The sequence below is a fragment of the Pogoniulus pusillus genome, chromosome 24 (assembly GCF_015220805.1).
Source record: "Pogoniulus pusillus isolate bPogPus1 chromosome 24, bPogPus1.pri, whole genome shotgun sequence".
Taxonomy (NCBI): Eukaryota; Metazoa; Chordata; class Aves; order Piciformes; family Lybiidae; genus Pogoniulus; species Pogoniulus pusillus.
The window spans coordinates 145,407-166,767 of record NC_087287.1 but is presented as its reverse complement, the minus strand read 5'-3'; the positions used below and the strand labels follow the sequence as shown (position 1 = coordinate 166,767).

The window sequence follows — 21,361 nt, the reverse complement described above, 5'->3', positions numbered from 1 at the left end:
GCAAACAATGATCTTGTAATTAAGGCTAAGGCATAAGAGGGCCAAATATTTGTATTTCAGCCCTCTGACACTCAATCCTCCTATATAACTTTAGGGCAACAAAGCTGCTGAAGGGTCTAGAGAGCAGGTGGAGAGTGGCTGAGGGATCTGGGCTTGTTTAGCCTGGAGAAAAGGAGACTGAGGGGAGACCTCATCACTGTCTACAGCAACTTGAAAGGAGGTTGGAGGTGGTATTGGGCTCTTCTCACAAGACATAACTGATAGAACAAGAAGAAAATGCCTCAAGTTGCACCGGGGGAGGTTTAGGTTGGACATCAGGAAAAGCTGCTATACTGAAAGGCTTATCAAAGGCTGGAACACGCTGCCCAGGGAAGCAGTTGAGTCACCATCCCTGAGTGTATTTAAAAGCCAAGATATGGTGCTCAAGGATATGGTGTAGTAGTGGCTCTGGTAGAGTTAACAGTTGACCTTGATGATCCCAAAGGTCTTTTCCAACCACGACTCTGTGTATGATTCTGTAACTTTTAGCAGGACAGAATCTTCCTACCCCAGCTGCAGTGTTTGGCCAAGGTTTATCTCTTAGAGTACCAAAAGATCAAACATATATCACCTGTACAGGATTTTGAGAAGTACAGAAAGAGTATGAAGTGACAATTAATTCTGCTGCTTATAAAGTGTAGTCCACATACTTGAGCTGCCGGGGCTCGCAATCCAGCCCAGGCAGGAGTAGTCTGGCTGTCTGCCTGATGTCGTCACTGTCCACCGTTAAACTGCGCCGGTGCTCAGCATAGGTGATGGCCACCCTCATCCACTCCATCAGTGGTGGCAGAAGCATGAAGGGTCTATGAAACAAGGGAAAACAAAATCTGTCATGGTTAACACCGCCTGCTGTCTTGTACCCAGGATGCAAAAGGACACCTCGTTGCCTCCTGGGGAGGCTGGCACAGATAAAACCCATCTAAAGAGGAAAGCTCTGTCTCTGTGCTCAGCCCCATTGGCAGGTCACAGCAGGTGGAAGGAACTGCAATGGTTCTTCTTTGGTTATCTGAATTGATTCTTACCTAAAACGGGGTCACAATGCAATATGCTGGGTTTGCACAACACATTTCACCCTGTGGGCAACTGGGGCACACTGGATGTAAGGAACCTACACAGAATCATAGAATTGTTTTGGTTGGAAAAGCCATCTAAGATCATCCACTCCAACCATCAACCCCACACTACCATAGCCACTAACCCACGTCCCAGAGTACCACGTCCACAGGTTTCTTGAACACCTCCAGGGATGGTGACTCCACCACTTTTCTGGACAGCCTGTTCCGATCCCTGGCAACTCTTGCAGGAAGAAACCTACATCTGCTATTAGCTATAGGTCAGACCCCCCCATCTCAGGTGGCCAGCGCTTTGATTGGCTCAGGAGAGCTCTCAGGGCTGCAGCTTGTATAATGATGGTGTCTGTTGTTCTAGGTAAGGCTGTTTTCAGCGTTGCTGAGCAGGGGAGCATACTTGATTGTGCACTAACTCCACTGATAGTTACGTTATCACGGTCTGATGGCTTTTCACATCCTGCATTTCTTACATGAGGAGCTCAGGCCTCTGTTTTGGTCCTAACTGACCCCCTAGACCACAGGAGAACTGTTGTAGCTGTTTTCATGTGAACTGGTTTGCCAGGGAGGAGCTTACAACTGAGCTGGAAACATCTCTGTGTGGGAACAAATGTCCATGACTTAAATTGAAAGTAATCTGTGGCAAAGCAATCTGTCTGTACAGCATCCAGCAGAAGGAGGTTGCACAGCAATCTAGAAACATAAATGAGGTTCTCTATAAAAGAGAGATATATAAATAAGGAATATAAATAATGTTCCAATAGCAACAACAGCTGTTTTGGACTGATTTATGAAGAATGAACACTGTGCTGAGATTACACAAAAATATATATGTACCATAACACTCTCATACACAACATATCTCAACATCCAGCCAGACTAATCCATTATTTGCTTGTTTTTTCCCCTAAGGACGCTTGCCACCTTGATGGAAGGCTCAGAAGTGTCAGCTGTAATTGAAAACACCTTTCTCATTTCCACTAAGGAATTTATTAACAGTCAGAGAAAGGACAAAACCAAAACCAAAGACCTCTTTTCATCTAAGCATTCGAAAGAAAATAAATGAGAGTAAAAGGTACCAATCCCTTTATGCAGTTCAGAGGAAAAAAGACAGATACCAGAAAATAGAAATTAATTTTGGCATTACTGAGAGAAGCTGAACCCATGAAAGGCGTTCTCAGAGCAGTGCATGTCTGTGTGTGCACATATGTAAGCACAGCCAGAGTAAGCAGCAACAATCCCCTTAGAAACCATTGACCAGTAATGGGATTTACCAGCACAGGTCCCTCTGTGTGACTTGGAACATCCTTCAGAGTGGAATGACTCCACTGTGTAAGACCTGGGCCACCTGTTTCCATTTTGCTGGTTGCAAGGTCTGCTCTAAACTGCTGCTATTAGCTCTTTACAAACAAGTGCACTATTTTCCATCTACTTCGTCTCTCCTCTTGAGTAGCGAAGCAACTTCGACCAACTCAGAGGTCCTTTGAAGCATCTGATCAATCCTGGACTGCTCCTGCAAGGATGTTTTTAAGAGGGCATCTGTTTACTGCTTTTACCAGTTTACTTCTCTGTCAAACAATGCTACATTCATCATCAAAAGAATCACCCAAGTAGCGCATCAGTTGAAAGACTTTCAGCTCTGGAAGCTGAACAACTTTCTGGAGGAGGAAGTTCTTCACAGTGAGGGAGGTGAAATATTAGAACAGGTTGTCCAGAGATGTGGTCAAGGCCTCATCCTTGGAGACATTCAAGGTCAAACTTGATAGGACCCTGAGCAACCTGATCTGGCTGGAGATGCCCCTGTTGACTGCAGGGGGGTTGGACAAGATGACCTTTGAGAGTCCCTTCCAGCCCAATGCATTCTGTTATTTAACGAAGTTGAACTTGAATCCCCCAACCTGTTCAGGCTTTCTAACTTGTCCCAGAGCCATGAGATGGGATGAATCCCTCCAGCACAGTCAATTTGGAGTTGACTAGCTTCCCTAACAAATAGCAGCCATCACCAACAGGCATTTGGGAGATGCTTTCCAGCAGTCTGTTCCAGAGAACATAAACCCTTACCTGGCCTGCAGCAGGGGCATGCACACCTTTTACATTCAGACATTTAAGGGAGGAGCCTAAATTAATTACCTAATTACACAGCAGAGCCTCTAATTCAGCACTGAAAGCTCACAAGATGTGGTAAGGACAGAGAGGTAGGCTAAAAGCCATCAGAATTAAAACACTCAGAGTTTAGGCAGGGTGAACGGGCCAGGAGCAATGGAAAAAACTCACCTTACAAGGGACTCTGCCTACTGCCTTTTGTGGTAGATAATCTAGCTTGGCCACATCAGAGCTTCCCTGACACTTTCATGGTGGTAACACTGCTGGGCAGAGAATCATGTGGATTTGACCATCTTACTAGGTAACAAACCAAACCTTGGTAACTGTTACACCCCACACTGGGCAGCAGAAGACTGTGGTCAGCCACCAGTTTGCACCAGAAATAACATGGATTATGAAGAAATTTCCAGTCTGCAACAAATTCACACGTGGCAGGGTTAAAAATGGCTTCTGTGCACAAGCAGACCTTGAGGGTGAAAAACCTAAACCTGGTTTGGGAGGAAGGGGAAGGAGAAAGACTTCTTTTTTTTATTATTCCCAACACATTTTTTCTGAAGACTTTTCAAAACTCTCAGCTCAGCAGATTGAGCCCAAAGAAGGACAGACTTTGGACCTCAAAATGAAACAGCAGGAAGGGTGTTTTTCTCTTACTCCTGCCCTAACTTGTCCCAACTCCAAGTTGGATAAACCATTATTCTATCAGCAGTGACTATAACAAGTCCAATTTCCACGTTTGCTCTGAAGACTTTACTTCTCTTGAAGATTTCCAGCTTGAGGATGGGTTTTCTACTCTCCCCCACAACACACACTCTTCTTTTACCCAACTATCAGAATGGGCATGCTTGCAGGAACAGCTCTGTTTTACTTTGCTCACTGACACTACAGGAGATAAGCATCATCATCCCTTGATCTGAGGAGGAAGAGATGCAGGTCAGCTGAAGGGAACTCCCAACACTGGGTTACATTGCACTAAAAATAAATGCAGTTATTCTTCCTGTAGGAAATAAACACAATTATCCTTGTGGTCCTTAACCTAGGCATCTATCTGCCTCCAGGGGGGCACTGATCATTTCACAGTCTGAAAAACACTGCAAGAGGGCAAGGGGAGAAACCTTCATGGGAAATTAACTGGAAGGTGCTGTAAGCTAAAGAATTGATTTGTCTCTACATTTCTGACTGTGCCATGCTCTGAACTGTGCATTTTTCCTCTGGAGTTCCTGATATGTAGAAGCATTTGGCAGCTCACCGAGAGTGCTGCACAATGAAGTGATCCAGCCTGGGGACTCTGGCAGCAGCTGACTAGGGACATTCTCTGTTTATTATGAGATGAATGCCACCACTGCTCGGGTCAGTTTCTTGATGTGACTGTTGTATTCAAGTGATGCCACATGTAACCTGGGGAAGGACACGGCAGTGGAAAGTGAAATGGACACTGCTCATCTAAGGTACATCTTGCAGAGAATCATATAAATGCCCGATTTAGACTGGAGATTTGGAAGAAATTCTTTACAGTGTGGCTGGTGAGATACTGAAGCAAGTTTCCCAGTGAGGTCATGGATGCCCCCTCCCTGGAGACGTTCACAGCCAGGCTGGATTAGGCCTTGAGCGATCTGGGCTAGCGGGAGCCCCTCCTGTCCATGGCAGGAGGGCTAGAACTAGATAGTTTTAAGGTCCCTTCCATCCCAACCCATTCTAGGATTCTATGATACTGCCATGTGCTGTCATCCAGAGGTTCTTTGAAATTCTCCCCTTTGAGAATTGGGCACTCCTACTCCACTGTCAAGGATCAGGTTGGAGCTGGGTGAGATGTGCTCTGACAGAGAATGGACTTCGTTGTGGGCTTTCCCCTTCGTTTGAACTAAAACATATTGTTTTAGTTAAGACATAATCAAGAAGGGCAATGGCAGCACTTGGCAGAGAATTTCTAACAAGCTGTAACATTTTCCTGCAGAATGGACTATGCTCACTCACTGGAATGGCCTGGGACAGGACTCCATGTGGAGATGGTGAGCAGCAGCCCATGAGAGGATGCTGTGGGATCACAGGCTTCCAGTGCTAACTCACTCATGCATCACAAAGAAGCTAAGCCCAAAGGTGGGGGGATTTTTAACAGCCTTGGGGCCATGGCATTTTTGGCAGAGGGAAAAAAGGAAAGACCTCCACAGGACTTAGAAAGTTATGTCAACCTTCTTCTGCATTGAATGCAAGGACAATGCACCTGGAGCTTGACTTTCAGCGGTGAGGAACCCCTGCTATCTCAGATGAGAGCAGTAGCTCTTCCCAGAAGAAACCCTACAGTGCAGTCCCATTTTTACCCTGAAATACCAGAGCTCCAAGTCTCTAACAGGAGGTGAGTGAAGAGTCTCACCTGCTCCTTTTCCTATTTTTTTTAAAGGAATTGTGCCTGTGGCTTGGGCAGGAGCACTCTGCTGGGTTAACAACTGGCTGGAGGGCCAGGCACAGAGAATGGTGGTGAATGGTGCCACATCCAGCTCGCAGCTGTCACTGGTGGTGTGCCCCAGGGATCAGTGTTGGGCAAAGTCCTGTTTAATATCTTCAGTGATGATCTAGATGAGAGGACAGAGTCCATCATCAGTAAGTATTCAGATGACACCAAGTTGGGAGCAAGTGTGGACCTGTTAGAGAGCAGGAGGGCTCTGCAGAGGGACCTGGGCAGGCTGAACAGATGGGCACAGTCCAGTGCCATGGGTTTTAACAAGTCCAGGTGCCAGGTTCTGCACTTTGGCTACAACAACCCCATGCAGCACTATAGGCTGGAAACGGAGTGGCTGGAGAGCAGCCAGGCAGAGAGGGACCTGGGAGGTGCTGGTTGGCAGCAACTGTGCATAAAGCAGCAGTGTGCCCAGGTGGCCAAGAAGGCAAATGGCATCTGATATTGTACCAGGAGCAGTGTGGCCAGCAGGACCAGGGTGGTCTTTCTGCCCCTGTACTCAGCACTGCTCAGGCCACACCTTGAGTGCTGTGTCCAGTTCTGAGCCCTTCAATTCAAGAGAGCTGTTGAGTTGCTCAAACATGTCCAGAGAAGGGCACCAAGGTTGGTGAGGGTCCTGGAGCACAGCCCTGTGAGGAGAGGCTGAGAGAGCTGGGATGTGGAGCCTGGAGAAGAGGAGGCTCAGGGCAGACCTCGCTGCTGTCAACAGCTACTTGAAGGGAAGTTGTAACCAGATAAGGGTTGGTCTCTTCTGCCAGGCACCCAGGGACAGAACAAGGGGACACAGCCTCAAACTGCACCAGGGCAGGTTCAGGCTGGATGTTAGGAGGAAGCTCTTCACAGAAAGAGTGATTGGCATTGGAATGGGCTGCCCAGGTTGGTGGTGGAGTCACCATCCCTGGAAGTGTTTAAAAGGAGGCCGGATGAGGCAATTAGTGCCATGGTTTAGTTAATTAGATGGGTTAAGAGATAGGCTGGACTTGATGATCCCAAAGGTCTTTTCCAATCTGGTTGATTCTGGGCATGTGCCATGTCAGAGCCGTTCAGGGCTCCTGCGGGGGGGTCCTGGGAGACTACCACACAAAGAGCAGAACTGTCTAAGGGAAAACCAGGTGGGAAGAAAACTAATCTGCAACGGAATGGTGAATCACGTAGGAGGGTGGTTAGAAGACAGTGTGGTGTTTGGATTTTACACCAAGATCAAAATCCCCATGGATGGCAGTGGAGTCAAAAAGAAAACAGTGACTTCTTGTTGATTGGAGATGGGAAAAGACTCTGAGGCAAGACAGAGTACCCAAAACCTAAACTGTGTCCTGCTGATGTGGAAAACAGCAGCATATTTACAGTTTGGATTCTCAAACCTAAACCCCTCTTCAAGCTGCAGAGCTAAAAAAAAAAATAGTAAAAATCTCAGTATGTAATTATATATTAATAAAATAACAGCAGAAATGATGACTTCAAATAAAGGCAAACTCTTCCCTCCCAAAACACAACCAGCTTAAGCCAGGAGCCACTCCTTTCAGATTCAACATATTTTGCTGCATTTGCTAAAGCCTCCCACGTTTAGAGAGGAAAGACAGGAATTACCATGCTGGATCTGATTCAAGAGTCACCTCAAGAAATGTTGTGTCTTTCAAAGCAAATGGTCCCAGATCCTCATTAAAAAGGAAGAAATTTAATCACAGCCAACTGGCCCAAAGTTTTCTCCTGAAGTCCCTTTAAACAACGACTGGTTCACATCTTAGAAGATAAAAGTCCTCAAATTGTAGTGGATCATTATCAAGTTACTAAGGTCTTGGCTTGGATGTGGCATGACACGAACTTCCAGAGTCATCCTTCAGTCAGACACTAATGGAATGAAAAACATCTGGATAACATTAAACTTATTGGGCTCCTTTCTCCTCTGAATCTGCCTTCACAGTAGTACAAAAATAGCTTCAATCTAGACCTGGCAGCTCTGATCTTTCTTATAACCCTTCCCACCCTTGTCTGCAAAGAAATAAGGTGCAGCATTAGACAGGTTTTACTTCACCCTAAATGCAAATCAAAGTGAAAACTAAATCCAAGCTCGCTAAAAACCCATGAAATAAGCATTAGGAACTCTGACTCTTAAAAGAGACCCTCAGGTCTGTGGCTTATTGATTACGATCACACTTTACGAGCTTTGTTTTAGCAACAGGGAGAAGATTCAGTTTTCATGCTGGAAACAAGCAGTTGTGCAGCTCTGGAATGTGCCACGTGTTTCATCAGAAAAACATATTTGTAACATCTGCATGCGGCAGCAGGAAGAGCTCTGGGTTTCCAGACTGACAGAAAATAATTAAAACCAACTTAAATTGTATATAGCTGATGACAAGCATCAGATAGATCAACACAATATGGTCATAGTTATGTGGTCAAGGATGTGACTACTTCCATCTGCCTCCCCCGGACACATACATTGCTGTTTGATCCATGATGGGCACTGGGAATAGACAGTAGATACCTCAACAGAGGAACCGTGGAGGAAGGGAAACCACTGATCATGCTCCTCTTGCTCCACCCAACTACCTGACATTCTAAAACTCTCCATAAGCTGAAAAGAACTGCTAGCAATCCAGGAGATGAACTACTCTTGTGTGTCTCTGGACCCAGCTGGAGCCTTGACTTCAGTTAATATACAGCTGTACATTTAATCACTTGAAAGCTCAGATGCAGCTATGAGGACTGACTTGCTGAACCTCAGAGTAGCCACAGAAAGCAGCACTTCCCAGTGACCTACATGTGTCATCTTGCACCTTGCAGAGGTCAGTTTTAGAGATTTTTGAAGGGCCTGGATCTCAAATCCTACCCCTGACCAGATGAGAGCATTCTCATATCATCACTGAGACACAGGTTCTTCCCACCACAGAACAGTGGCTCTGGCTGGCTCATTTCCATCAGATTTTTTTTCCCAGCTCCTGGAAAAAGGTGATTACCTTAGCTTGCAAGTGTACCATCTTCACAGAATTACAGAATGGTTTGGGTTGGAAGGGACCTCAAAGATCACCCAGTTCCAAACTCTTCTGCTATGGGTAGGGACATCTTCCACTAGACCACGTTGCTCAAGGCTTCATCCAATCTGGCCTTGAACACCTCCAGGGAGGAGTAATTTTATAAGGGCAAAATGCTATCTGGACAAGATCTAATCATGGCCCTGCAGTGCTGGTGCATGCTGAGCAGGTGGGATGGGAACACACCTCACTGCTGCCCCTCAGGACCACCCAGACCCACAGAAAGGATGCTTCACATCTGCACAGCCCTCAGAAGTGGCTGGCTGTCAGTTCTGACTTTTACAGTTCAAGTTTCTGAAAGCCCAAAGGTGCTTGTGCTGAGTTATGTAGCAGGTCACAAACTGCCTCAAACGTCACAATCAACTTGCGTGGAATAAAAACAGTTGAAAAGTCTCTCTGTGTCCCTGTTTGAAATGTGAATTGTCAGATTTGTCATTCTAAGTTAGCACTGTTAGCTATCAACAATGTGAAAAGAGAAAGGTTGTTCTTACGGATTGCCTAGGCTGAGCAGTGAAAAGAGTGCAGGAAACTTGGCAGTAGGTCTTTGTCCCTCCCTGAGCCAGCCTGATTTGGGAGACTCAGTACCGGTGCCCCAGGCCACGGCGACACAGGAAAACTTGGCATGTGCAACAACTCCTCCTGCAAAGCAGCCCTCTGGCAGGTTTTGGAGCAGGACCTGAATACAAAGTACCTGTGTTACAGAAGTGAGCCTGTCGCAGCATGCTGTGGAATAGGCAGAGATAAACACGGGCAGGGAGCCAGGATGGGCTGTCTGCTATTCTTGGATTAGCCCTGATCCTGTGGGCAGAAAAGCCCAGGGGTAACTCCTGTGGTTCATTCCAGCAGCTCTGCTGGCAAAGAGAAAACAACAGCTCACCACTATCTGCAAGCTGATTTATCTGAGGTCAGCACAGTTGCTGAGACTCCTCCATCATTATTTTGCCCATTCCCAAAAGCGCTAGCCGGCTGGAGACACCAGGCCTCTCCGCTCTGACTTCAACCTGATTTGTCAACAGCATGTTTCAAAAGCATGAGGCTCCAGCCAAAACTCATCTGCCAGGCTGAGTCACGGAACTCATTTTCAGAGCCCAGTTTTAAAATCTTGAAGGCTCAGTGTTGCCATGCTGATGAAAATTGCCCTGAAGATCCTGAGTTACCACTCTGTGAACAAAGAGCCAGAAAGAGAAACGCTTTGGGGCAGTTCTGGAATACTGAAAACTAATTAATAAGAACTGCAAAAGCTTGTTCAGCTAAACAAAGATAATCCTCACCAACACAAAAGGTTCTCCCAACGACCAGGGCAATGTTTACCATTTACCTTCCAGCACAACCCAAAACCTAACTAATATTTCCAAAGGAGAATTTTTCAAACACAAATAGTGGTATTGAGAGGCTGGACATTTCAAGGTTAAAAAAGGATTCTTTCCTTTCTGGCACTAAGAAAAAAATGGATGAGGTTTCTATTTTGGAATGGCAGAAGTGCTGCCACACTGCTGTGCCACCTCGCACTGCTGTGAGCATGGACTGCTGCAGCGGCACTCCGGCCTGATGCCAACGTCAGTGCTTCCCTAGACACAATCTAAGTGATCTTTTGGCTTTTGATGCCTTTGGAATCTGAGAAGTTCCAGAAACGAATTTATCAAGAGGGCATGAGGAACAAAGTAATACATGTGAACGAAAAGAGCTGGGTTTGAAGCTGTCTTAGGTAATGCAATGTGTGCACTAAAACCAAGCACACCCTCGCCCAGTCCTGTAACTACACAACCCACCACCGGGCTGCTGTAGAAGATAGACAAAACAGCCAACATTTAAAAGCCTTCCTCTTGAATAAAAGGAGACTGAGCCCACAGAGTGCATCATTTGTGAATGAATAGTCAGGAGTCTTCTCTCTAAATCGGTGCCAGGTAAGACACAAGTTCTGTCATTAATAGAAGATCAGAAGGAGTAGTAAAATCACTGCTGGATGTGATGGATGCCAGCGCTGCATGGGTTGAATTACAATATTGCTTCATCCTAATGGCCATATTGCATCTGTATCTTCGAGCTGCTTCTGCTTTATCCCTCAGTTACAGTCTTGAAATACTGATGAACTGCTGTGCAGAAACGAAGAGAGTGTTCTGGCTCATCCAGCGATGTTTGGTGCCATTCCACGGGACCTGGCAAAATGCACCCCAGAGTCCTGAGGGAATTAGCTGATGGAGCTGCCAAGCCACTCTCCATGACATCTGAACAGTCCTGGCAGCCAGGTGCAGTCCCTGGGGACTGGAAGGAAGGAAACATCACAGCCATTGTTAAAAAGGGTAGAAGGGAGGACCCTGGGAACCACCAACCTGTCAGCCTCACCTCCCTGCATGGGAAGATCATGGCACAGATCCTCCTGGAGGCCAGGCTAAGACCCAGGGAGGACAGGGAGGCGATTCAGGAGAGCCAGCAGGGCTCTACTAGGGGCGAACCCTGCCTGACCAACCTGGTGGCTTTCTACGATACAGTGACTATGTCAGTGGAACAGGGAAGACCTCTGGAAGTGATCTGGAGTGCTGCAAGGCCTTGGACACAGCCCCCACAACATCCTGCTGGCCAGGCTGCAGAGGTGTGGATTTGCTGGGTGGACTGCTCAGTGGCTAAGGAACTGTCTGGATGGTCGCACCCAGAGGGTGGTGCCCAGAGGCTGAATGTCCAGATGGAGAGCAGTGCCAGGCGGTGTCCCGCAGGGGTCTGTGCTGGGACCGGTGCTGTTTAATGCTTTCATCAGCGATACAGACAGGGGCTCGAGGGCACCACCAGCTGTGTGCAGATGGCACCAGGCTGAGTGTGGCTGTCCTACGCCGGAGGGACAGGATGGCACCCAGAGGGACCTGGACAAGCTGGGGAGGTGTGCCCAGGTGAACCTCATGAGGCTCAGCAAGAGCGAGTGCAGGGTCCTGCAGCTGGGCCAGAACAGTCCTCACTGTCAATACAGGCTGGGGGAGGAGGGGACAGAAAGCAGCCCTGAGGAGAAGGACCTGGGGGTGCTGGTGGCCGAGAAGCTGGACAGGAGCAGGCAGTGTGAGCTTGCAGCCCAGAAGGCAAATCACAGCGTGGGCTGCATCCACAGCAGCGTTGCCAGCAGAGCCAGAGAGAGGATTCTGCCACTTTGCTCGGTTAGACCTCACCTGCAGCACTGCATCCAGCTCTGGAGCCCTCAACGTAGGAAGGACACAGATCTGACAGAGCAGGTCCAGACGGGGGCCACGAAAACGATCAGGGGCTGGAGCAGCTCTGCTGCAAAGGCAGGCTGAGGGAGCTGGGGGTGTTCAGCCTGGAGAAGAGGAGGCTCTGGGGAGACCTAATAGCAGTCTGCCAGTGCCTGAAGGAGGCCACAAGAAGGGTGGAGAAACAGTTTGCAAAGGCCTGCAGTGACAGGACGAGGGCAATGCCTGCAAACTAGAGCAGAGCAGATTCAGACTGGATGGCAGGAACAAGTTCTCTACTACGAGGGTGCAGGAACACTAAAACAGGTTGCCCAAGGAGGTGGTTATGTCCCCATCCCTGGAGATACTCAAGGTGAGGCTGGACAGGGCTCTGGGCAACCTGATCAAGCTGAGGATGTCCCTGCTGAGTGCAGAGGGGGTTTGACTGGATGACTTCTGGAGGTCTATGATTCTGTAACACTGGAACAGGTTTCCCAGCAAGGTTTTGGAGGCTGCATCCCTGAAGACAGAGAAGATCAGGCTTGACATGGCTCTGAGCAACCTGGTCTCACTGCAGGAGGGCTGGACTAGATGACCTTTGAAGGCTCCTTCCAACCCAGTGCACTCAATGGTAAAGCCAACCCACTAACTGCTCTCCCAGTTTCTCCAGAAGGACCATGGTACCCACAGGTTTGTTGCAGAAGCTAGCAGGTGACCTCAAGCATTCCTCAAAACATGTGTATTGCTACACCAGAAGCAGGGGGAAATCTTCAGAGACGATAGTCTGGCAACTGAGAGATGTGAAGGCACTTACCTTCACCTTGACACCAGCGTGCACAGCTGCCCAGACCGCCAGCACAAACAGGAGGCCAGCAGCATAAGCAACACTGTCCTACAAAGCAAGCTGTCCTATTACCAGTGTTGTCTGTGCCACGTTCTCTGAAGCACAGTGATGCAGATTTTGCACCGAGTTTGCACACGACTACGACTCTAGCAATGTTTATACTCATGAGAGGCTGCAGCACTGGCCAGGAGGCAAACACCCAGCTGCCATGCAAGGTTATGTTTCCACATCTCTCTCTAGAAAAGCACACTTCAATAGTCTTAAATTAATAATTAGATAAACCTCCTACTGAGGGGTAAGAGATCTGATTTTTCTTATGCATAGCTGAAACCTGTTCCTTCAACAAGTCCAACCTGCTACACCTTGACCAGCAGAGAGTGCAGCACCATGGTTACTGCAGGAACACAGGTATCGAGCATTGTTGCAGTTGGAAAAGGCCTCTAGGATAACACTGGTTTCATTTGTCAACCTACGAGCACCACAGCCACTAAGCGTCAAGCTCAGCTACTCACTCATCTGACAGCTAGCATGAACAAAAGAATGATTTGTATTTCTAGTAACAAATTACAAGGATACTTTTCCTTTTCAGCCCTGTCAAAATTCTCCTGCCAGAAAGCAGATCTGAACCCACAGACACATCGGGGAATGACGTTAGAAAGGACAAGGTCAAACATGCATTATCTCTAACACCAAGTGCAATGTGCACCTACTCTTTTTCAGCTTGCTGAAAGGAACAGAATCAAACATTTTCATCTGCTCTACACTTCTGATGAATGAAGCTTTCCACCAACACCTGGAGCTCTGCATCCCAAACAGAAGAAGAGTAATCAGTAAACAAATCAATATAAGATGTATGAAACACGGCAAACAAATATCTTTCTTCCCAGAGTTTTCACCTGAAAGAAAACTGAAGTAACCAAACTGAGAAAGAAACTGATTTTCATTTGCCTTTCTTCACAGCAGGTATCCCTGAGCCCTGACTAAGAAAGCTGTGCAAAGCCCAGCACTAGGCTGAGGAAAATGCTCTTCCTATGTGTACAGTCAGAGGAAGTTCTTTAGCTACTTCGCCTTAGGGCATTTGGAGTGTCGAAACACAGAGGTCTGGCAGACTAAAAGAAGTTCCAAACTGAGTTAATTACACTATTGGAACTTCTGGCATAAAGAAGAATGGGATGGCCAGATGGAAAGTCACTTGAGGAACACCTGTTTCTGTTATGTTCTAGCACATCAGCTCTTCAGAGAGATCTTTCCTGAAGAGTTTGGCAGCCACAAGAGGGAACTGAGCACTGACTACCTGGCACGGTGCAGTGCTGCACAAAGGTAACTCTTAATCACTCAGTGATGCTGGAAGCAGTGTAATTACAATTAAGATACATTTCAGGGAGATTATATTAGTCCTGTTAGCATTTTATGCTAATGTGCTTACACTCCTCTCAACTAGCTTAACAACCTTCTCCTAGCACTGCACCATGGACATCTCATTCTTCCCTACTGAAAAATCGTAGCACGTCTTATAAGGACCCCATATTTCTCTGAGATGACCTCTTGCCTTTCTGAAGAAGAGGTGAGGAATAGCTAAGTGAATTCCTTACACTAGCAGAGTTTTCCATCAAGCCCAGACATAAAACCTTAGAGCTTCTGTCTCCTCTCTCTGTTCTCTAGCCATGATGAGACACTTCATGATCCATGGAAGAAAGAGCTTGAACGGCATCTCTTTAGTGGAACTGAAGTTCCCAGTAGAATGACTCCAGACTGAAGCTGCCACTCTCAGCAGCAGCACTCCAGATTTACACCGATGAGCAGTAAGAGCCAAGCACACCTTGGTCTCTTCCCTCTCCATCCAATGTGTTAGACCAGCATGCATGGTATCAACACAAGGTTGTTTAGCCCCAGAAGCATGCACGAAGCAGAATCAGCTCAGACATGTAACTCATTTGAATAGGATTTGTCTTGCAGAGTAGATGTGCCTTACAGAACAGCCACTTCAGCATTTACTGCAAAAACATGATGGAAACAGCATGGCCTAGTTTCAGAAGTGCCCACCAGGCCCTGGCAGCACGCGTGGAGATGGAGGACGAGGAAGTGCAAACTGCCAGGGTCTCCTTCAAAAAGCAAACATAGCAGCGACATACCGATCTGGGATACCCCTGGGAAAGCTTAGTTCTAGTCTCCACAGGGTTGAAGAGAAAGAAATTGTTGCTATTATCATAAATTATACCCAGAAATATTTGCTTTTCAGAAGAGCTGAGCCCTTAGTCCTCTCTGGTACAAAACTGTCAGGAACAATAAGAGCGAAAACCGCACGACCTGCCAGTGCTGGCTGCTGCACAGCAACAGCCCAGAACTGTGCCCTTAGTTAGTGTGGCCTTCGTTAGAGCACCAGCAAGCCCCTTCCTCAGGGAGCAGGCAGGTTCTGCAAGGGAGGCTCTGTAATTCAGTCCAATAGGAAGTAATATCAACTCCAAAGCAGCAACTGCTGAGAAAGGAGAAACTCGTTGGTCTGTTACCACCATTATTCTCCGCAATACGCTCAGGATAGAACCTTTCATCCATTTACTGCTCTTTACTTAGTTACAAGAGCACTATGTTGGTGCTACCTTTAAGGATCTAAGTCTAGGAAAAAGGGAGGAAACATGGAGACAGGCTGAAGGAGACAGGACTCCTGTAGCCTCTAGTGTACTGCATCCATTTCTGGGGTCCCCAGTTCAAGAGTGATGGGGACCTACTGAACAGAGTCCAGTGAGGCCTACAAAGATGATCAGGGGCCTGGTGTATCTCTTACAAAGCAAGGCTGAGAGCCCTGGGACTGTTTAGCCTGGGGAAGAGCAGCCTGAGAGGGGATCTGATCAATGCTCGGCAAGAGCTACAAGACCTGTGGGGGGCAAGAGGATGGGGCTGGGCTCTTTTCAGTGGTAGCCATTGACAGGACAAGAGACAATAGGTACCAGATAGAGCACAGCAAGGTCACTTGAACACAAGGAGAAACTTCTTCACTTTGACGGTGCTGCAGCCCTGCAACAGGCTCTCCAGAGATCCCTTCCAGCCCCCATCGTTCTTTGGTATTAAATGGCAGCAAACAAGCAAGTCAAGCAGAGAAATTCAGATTCTAGGTTAGTCAGACTCAGGTGGAAAAAGAAGCAAGGGGATTTTGTCTTACTCATTCCTGTGTTTCCACAATGCCTCTTTCATGACCCATGCTCTAACAGCTTTGCTTTAAGTTTCCCTGGATTATTTTTTGTTAATTCTGGACGTTAGCTTGCTGCTGAGTCTTCTCATCATGAAACAGCCAACCACAAACAATACAAAGGGCGCTTACAGGCACTGAAGATTCTGGCTTGCACCAGCACTGAGGAACCAGGCAGCTCATTGCCAGGGTTTCCTTTTTTTTGGACTTTCTCTTTTTTATTTTAACGGATGGAAACTGCAGAGCAGGAGCCAAGCACTTCACACACACAACCTCACAGCAGTTACAGCAATTACTGTAGCTGCAGTTGTAGTGATTGCAGGGTGGCAGGGCACGCACACGTGCACAGTAGCTGTCATCTCTTCATCGCTACGCAAGACAGACAAGGATCATCAATCAACGGTTTCCAAAGATTTCTAAACCCAGGGGACATGCACTAGAAATTGCTCAGGTCAGAGTCTTCCTGGGGATTTCCAGCAAGCTCTGGTGTCTACTGCAAAGTGCCTGTGAAAGCAGGCACTATTTTCTAATAGTGGTTTCCAAACAGATGTTTTGTAATTGACAGGACAAAGACTGTTAAGTGACTTATTACTTCTCTAGGTAGGTAGTCAGGAGCAACTGCTGCCTGCTGTCTGCCTAAATCATAGATTGTTTGGTGTTGGAAAGACCTTTAGAGGTCATCTAGTTCGATCCTCCTGCAGTCAGCAGAGACACCTGCAACTAGAGCAGGTTGTTCAAAGACCCAAACAACCTGACCTAGAAAGGCTCCAGACACAGGGGATCCACCATCTCTCTGAGCAACCTAGGCCAGTGTTTCTTACCCTCAATGTCAAAAAATTCACCCTTCTATGCAGTCTAAATCTCATCATCTCCTTGGTGTCAAGTGCCAGGACCAGAGGAAACGGTTCCAAGCTGCACCTGGGGAGGTTCAGGCTTGGTACTAGGAAATTTCTCTTCACTGAAAGGGTTTCTCAAACATTTTAACAGGCTGCCCAGGGCAGTGCTGGAGTCACCTTCCCTGAAGGTGTTTAAGCAATGTATAGACCTGGTGCTGAAGGACATGGTCAACGGTGACCCCTCTGTACTAGGTCGAGGGTTGGACTGGATGATCTTTGAAGTCTCTTCCAATCTCATGTACTCTGTGATTAAAACCATCACCCCTTGTCTCTTTGCAACAGGCTCTACTAAAAAGTCTATCTCCAGCCCCTTTTAAGTACTGAAAGGCCACAAGAAAGTTTTCTTAGAGCCTTCTATTCTCCAGGATGAAGAACCCCATCCCTCTGCACTTCTAGGAAACAATGTATTGATGCCTACAGATGATTGGGAAGTTACCAGGCTGATACAGGAAAAAAAACCTCTTAGGGTTCTACTGTGAGTAGAACCTCAGAGGCATAGATCAGTTGAGGCTTAAAGACACTCCTGGAGATCAGTTAGGCAAAAAAAAGTTGATTCCTGGCTCTAAACGAGGGTCAGCTAGAGCAGGTTGACTGGAATCATGTGAAACTGGTCCTTTCATATGACCTATCCCTGCTGCATCTGTAACATCTGAGACTACTCAGACTTAACTATGGAACTTAGCTGGACCCTAAGCACATAAGCAGCAGCAACATTTCAAGGCAGCCTAAGAGCCTGACTGGCATATGGCATCACAGATCAAACAGCATCAGGTTTTTGTGTCACTGTCTGCCCTGCCAAGGCTGCTGCAGTGTCTTTACCCTCCACAAAGTCTGCTCTGTGCTGTTCCATTTTGAATACAGTGTGACTCTTTTCCCTGCAATTTTGCAGAGCATTTAAACCATCTTTTTGCTCCACACCCCTGCTCTGATACAGAAAGATCAGAAGACACTTTGGAAGCTACTTTGGATGCACTTCAGCAACAGAACAAATTGCTCACAGCCAGCAGTACGAAAGACAGGCCAGTCTGTCCCAGGTGCGAGATACAGTTTGAAAAAAAAGAGCAGTGGTTGTTTATACAAACAACATAAAAGAGAGATGTGGGATGAAAATAATCTAACTCGGGGTAGGCTGAATTGCCTGATTCAGCAGTTGGATGAATTCACTCCTCTGCAATTAATTCCCTTCACCACTGACAAGGCCATCCCTCGCGTTCCAGTTGTTGCAATCTTCGAAGCATGAAGAAACGAACAATTAAAAAACTGAAGACACTCAAAAACACCTTGATGGATGCTGCTGGGCAAATGCAGGAATATTTCCAGGAAGCCAAACATATCTACTGTCTGTCATCCACTGACTTTAATGGGACTTGGGTTTAATGCACTTCAGATACCAAATTCTTTGGTACTCAGAGCATGCATGGACACACAGACATGGAGTAATGAACATTTTGCCCTGGATTTCTCTTCAGGCTTTCAGTGAGGATGCCAGCAGCACACGTGGAGCAGTCCCACGAGCACAGGCTCTGACTCTGTTAAAAAGTCAGTAGTTTCTAAGTGTTACTGGTTTTTACTGGCTAGATGTTAGCTGCTGAGGTATGTGATGAGATGTCACCAGAAAGAGGAAGGAAGGTGAAAGTTGCTCACCTAAGTGTGATAAAACTCCTGGCTTCTCCTGTTGAATGTTATATATTCTCAGCTCTCAAAACTGTGGAAAATACTCAGTAAATTGCAACTATTTAGTAGGAGTTCAACATAAGCATAATCCTGCCCAAGGTCTGCAATAGCACTGCCAGGGAATAGCTCAGGGACACAGGCTCATAGAACTGTTTCAGTTGGGAAAGATCCCTAAGATCATTGAGTCCAACCACAACCTAAGACCACCATGGCCACTAAACCATGTCCCGAACCCTGTCCACGTATTTCTTGAACAAGGTTTAGCGGTGACTCAGAAGTCTTGGACATGATCTTAAGGGCCTCTTCCAACCAAAACAATTCTGTGGTTCTATGAACAGTTAATCTCAGTCAACAGATAAATGTTGATGCAGCTTACTGGCCTCTGAAATACATCCAGTCACTCCACCTTCCTTCTAAGTCACAATGAAGTCTGAAATTAACTTGCTGAAGTCTGAAACAGGCAAAAACCTATGGTAACAACTTCTCTCCTTAGTGCTGCTGAAGGAAACTGATCTCTGCTTATAGCCTTTTTCTAATAAATCTACCAGCGTCTTTCATCACTAGCAAACAGTTGCTTTTTTTTTCCCTTTAAAACAAAGAAGGGCACATTTTTAGGTCCACTCTGAAAAAGCGATGCTGTAATGCCACGGCTCGATGCAAGGTTTTCTCCTCTTGCCTCTCATTGAATCAGTGTGTTTAAGAGTTCTCTTCCAATCTGGTTGATTCTATGAGTCTAAGATCAAAATAGGTCTGGGGGGAAAACCAACAAACCAATGAAACAGTCAGCGAGGCTCTTGCACAAGGGTAGGACTGGAACATGCTCACTGCCACATCTGGGCTATTCTGAGTGGACTTTGGTGCTGTTAAACGTCAGCACTATTCTCTCCCAAGGTAAATTAATCAGGGTCTAATTTATTATTCCTGTATATGGATTCTTGACTGGTGAAGCAGACATAGATAAAATGAGAGATATTAAAATCTCTCAGACAAGAGGTCTCAGAACTTATTTTAATGCAGACCTTTTCAAAGATACAACTCACAGAACTAAGTGTATCAAGTTCTGTTCCTGATGCAGCCTGGTAACAATGAGACGTGGCTGTAAAACAAAAGAATTCAGACATAAATATACTAAATTTGAATTACAAAAGGCTAGGCCACAGATAAATCTAAAAGACAGACAATGATGTAGCTATTGCACTTAATAAAATCCCATAAACCTGCAGTTAAAAGGAGTAGAGGGGGGAAAAAAGCCTCATGACAGATCGCTGAGAGTCTGGAAACATCCATCTGGAGAAACAATTTGTCCTGAAAAGCCTCAAGCAGCATTGGAAGAAGTGATACATCTTAGTTCAGCTCTTGGTGATGCTGAGGATGCAGCTCAAGCAAACACAGGTCTCAGGTAGCAGGCTCTGCAGGTAATTCCTGATTTTCCTTCTTCTCTTGCCAGTAGGATGCCCATACAACACACAGCAAGACTTTCTGGAAGCAACTCACATTAATACTGGGACATTAGTATTTGCTTTAACATGAATCGATATTGTTGTAGAAATTTGATCCATGAAACTAAATTCCTCCTGTCTCAAGCAGTTCCAGAAGGAACATTTATTCGTGCCAGGTATCTTCTGAACATGGGGGAAGAAATCAGCCAAGTGTGAGGGGAAGAGCTAAAAGCTCTAATTACTTCCAACGATGCACTTAGAGATCATCACGTCAGAAGATACTAATTAAAACCAAAGCTTTCTCAAAACGTGAGGAGACCATCACTGAGGATTCAGAAAGAGCCACAACACAGAAGGCTCTGAAAGATGGGCTCAGTGAGTAGGGGGTTGGTCTTTTCTCCCTAGTCACAGGCGATAGGAGGAGAGGAAACAGCCTGCAATTGTGCCGGGGCGGGGTTAGGTTGGAGAGCGGAAAAAAAGTCTTTCCTGCAAGAGTGGTCAGGCACTGGAACAAGCTGCCCAGGGAGGTGGTGGAGTCCCAATGCCTGGAGGTGCACACATGCAGACACTGCACTTAAGGACATGGTTCAGTGGCCGTGGCGGTGATCGACTGTCGGTTGGACTCGATGATCTTAGAGGTCTTTTACGACCCAAACAAATGCTATGATTCTACGATTCTAACCACTGCAAAAAGCTTGTGAGGGAAACTGCCAGAAAGCTCTGGAAAGCAGCACTGTAGGAAAGCAGAAGAGAAACTCCTTGGAGATTGTTTTTCCCCTCAGGAGAAGGCAACAGTTTGCCTCTGACGTATCTGAGGACACAACTGACTTTTGCAAAGCATGAAAATAAAGTGAGGCCATTGCACTGCTCAGTCTGGCCTGAGCATGAGCACGAATGAGTTTGAATTTAAGAGCATAACAGGCCAGGAATCAAACTTGATCACAACTGAATCCAGGGACTTTTGGACAGGACCTATTAATTTAGCCTGGTTTCCACTCTAGCCAGAATTAATTTGGATTGTACACCACAAGACAAAAAATACCAAGTTTTGTAGCCAATGACCATTTAAATCAAGAGCTCAACTGTTAGAAGAACACAGCATTTGAGCAAAGAGCACTCAAAAATAGTAGGCAAGGGCTACAATTTTTTCTTCTGGCAACATCAGATGCACTTTTCATCCTTTCCCAAGAGAGACTCTTTCAGAGCACGCATTGCTGGAAATAGTCCACAGAGACAAAACCCAAGTGGAGAGCTGAGTTCCATCCTCCTGCTGCCCAGTTAATGTGGCACATGAAAGCAGACACTAATCCATTCCTAGAACCTCCTGAAAAAATATAGTCCTTGATCATGTGGGGCAACAGGCGCAAAGGGAGTAGAAAAACTTTTAGGTCCCTCAGGTCCCCCTGCAAATCTCACTCTGTAGACATGAGCAGCCACCCAGCTGAAAGCAGAAAGAGCAGC

General features: G+C 46.5%; 1 protein-coding gene across 1 annotated transcript in view; it reads right to left on the bottom strand.

Moving 5' to 3' along the window:
• The window catches only part of ABTB2 (ankyrin repeat and BTB domain containing 2), a 142,127-nt gene that overhangs the window by 26,537 nt on the left and 94,229 nt on the right, over window positions 1–21,361 (bottom strand). The window contains exon 4 of the mRNA XM_064162968.1: window positions 690–842. Coding sequence (XP_064019038.1) covers window positions 690–842 — 153 coding nt within the window. The remainder of the gene's footprint in view (window positions 1–689; window positions 843–21,361) is intronic.